The sequence below is a fragment of the Trichinella spiralis genome (assembly GCF_000181795.1).
Source record: "Trichinella spiralis strain ISS 195 chromosome Unknown Scfld1466, whole genome shotgun sequence".
Classification (NCBI taxonomy): domain Eukaryota; kingdom Metazoa; phylum Nematoda; class Enoplea; order Trichinellida; family Trichinellidae; genus Trichinella; species Trichinella spiralis.
The window spans coordinates 1-1,864 of NW_003528405.1; the positions used below are offsets into that span (position 1 = coordinate 1).

Below are 1,864 nucleotides of genomic sequence, written 5' to 3' on the forward strand. Positions count from 1 at the left end.
TTCAAGAAATTTCTCCACATTGTAGTAACTTTATGTTGTCTTTATCTAATATCCAAAAGCAAACACATATCATTGCAAATAATATGGTGATGTAAAATCATTTTTTGATTAACAATAATTCACAGAGTTTCATTGAAACATCACATATTCTTCATCTGCTCATCGTTGAAGAACAATTGATGGATGTCTTAGCAGTAAGCAGTCGAGAGACGATATATCATTTTTTACTAAATCTTATTTACATTACTCTTCAACAGCATTTCAACAAGGTTGTTCTCATATTGCTCAGATGATGAAGTTTAAATAATTCAGAAATTCGAAGCTGTTTTTTAAACTTTTCAGAAGTAAAGATTTCAGTTTTCGTAACTGGGCATGGATATCTTAAATCACTTTAATAATAACCTCGCTCCAATTCTTGGAATGCAATTCAGCACTATTAAATTTAAATTTATTTAATTTGCTGCGACTTGCGGTGACTTTCATCCACCAAACATTTCCCATAACAAATGCAATTTTGGCTGCTGTTGAATGAGAACGTAATAAATTTCATTAAACAGTAAATTACTGATCAGGTGATGAATAATTTTATCATTTTACTGAAACTAAAAATTGCGATTCAAAACTTTCATAATGACTGATATTAATATTATCAAACAGAGATCAATTTTTGAGAATAAACGGCTTTATCATCACAGAATATAATTTTGAAAACAGTACAAAATGTTTCGCCATTCAAAAATGAATGCACAACTGATTAATTTCATTTTATAATTGAAATAAGGTAATAAATTTTACTTTTAAATTCAAAAGTACCTTTTCAAATTGACATGATTCCATTTTCAACTGTAACAAAATGGGAAATCCTCTTTTTTTTACAACTTATTTAATTTTTCATTTTCAAACTATGACAAATTTAATAACACTAATGTAGTCTAAATATTTCAACACTTATGATTTCAGAACAAAAATGCAAATATAAAATAAACAGAAATTTATTCATACAAATATTGTACAGAAGGTAGAGCTAATGAGCGCATTGCTTTATTAAACTTACTGATAAATTCAGCACTGCTTTTCAAGTTATCTTTTTTAATCTGCTTTGCAATCTTATAAAAATCCATTACATTTTCAACAGTAATCAAATCTTGATTGTCTAAATATTATTATAGTGTAAAATAGGCATCAATTTTGAAAAAATAACAATTCAAAATATCCTTTACCTGGAAATGGCAATTCTTTTAACGCATCTGTAAGTCTTAATTTGTAAATATAAATATGCCACATATACTTTTGTATTAACAGCTGATCTTCTTTTTCTTTTGGTAATTTCAATGATAAACGACGATTAACCATGTTTAATTTTGTTCGCTAATTCAAGCATTTTCCCTTATTCAGCTGTGTCTTTTTGCTCAGCAAAACGGGATATGATTGGCGCTCTCATATCCTGTGAAAAATGCACATTTTTTAACATAGCTGTGAATTATCACTTTTTATATGTGTTCTTACGATTGTGTGAAATCAATGAAATCCCCGTGTGTAAATACATAGATTTTTGTCGCTTTCTCGAGAGGCAGCTATAAAAAAGTTGTAAATATCCCTACACCATCCTATCTATATATATGGATTTATAAATTATTTCCATTATCATTTCAATATTAACTTCATGTTTTCACCATCAAATTTAAAGTAAAATATCACATAAATTAATCTTTTCTAGATTAAAAATCATTCATATTCAAAAATGTAACGGGCATTTTTGTGCAGACGAAATCCTTTTCAGAGTTCTTTAATAAATAAATTTCAAAGGGTATTGCCAAAAAATATATAAATTTCCCTAAATCAATTGGAGAGAAACTGTGTTTTT

General features: G+C 27.6%; 1 protein-coding gene across 1 annotated transcript; it reads right to left on the minus strand.

Moving 5' to 3' along the window:
- Positions 1-992: 992 nt before the first annotated feature.
- Positions 993-1,353, minus strand: Tsp_14864 (conserved hypothetical protein). The gene is made up of 2 exons (XM_003369813.1): positions 1,221-1,353; positions 993-1,153 (listed from the first exon to the last, which is right to left on the minus strand). The coding sequence occupies exons 1-2, from the start codon at positions 1,351-1,353 to the stop codon at positions 993-995; spliced, it is 294 nt and encodes a 97-aa protein (XP_003369861.1).
- Between the last annotated feature and the right edge of the window lie 511 nt (positions 1,354-1,864).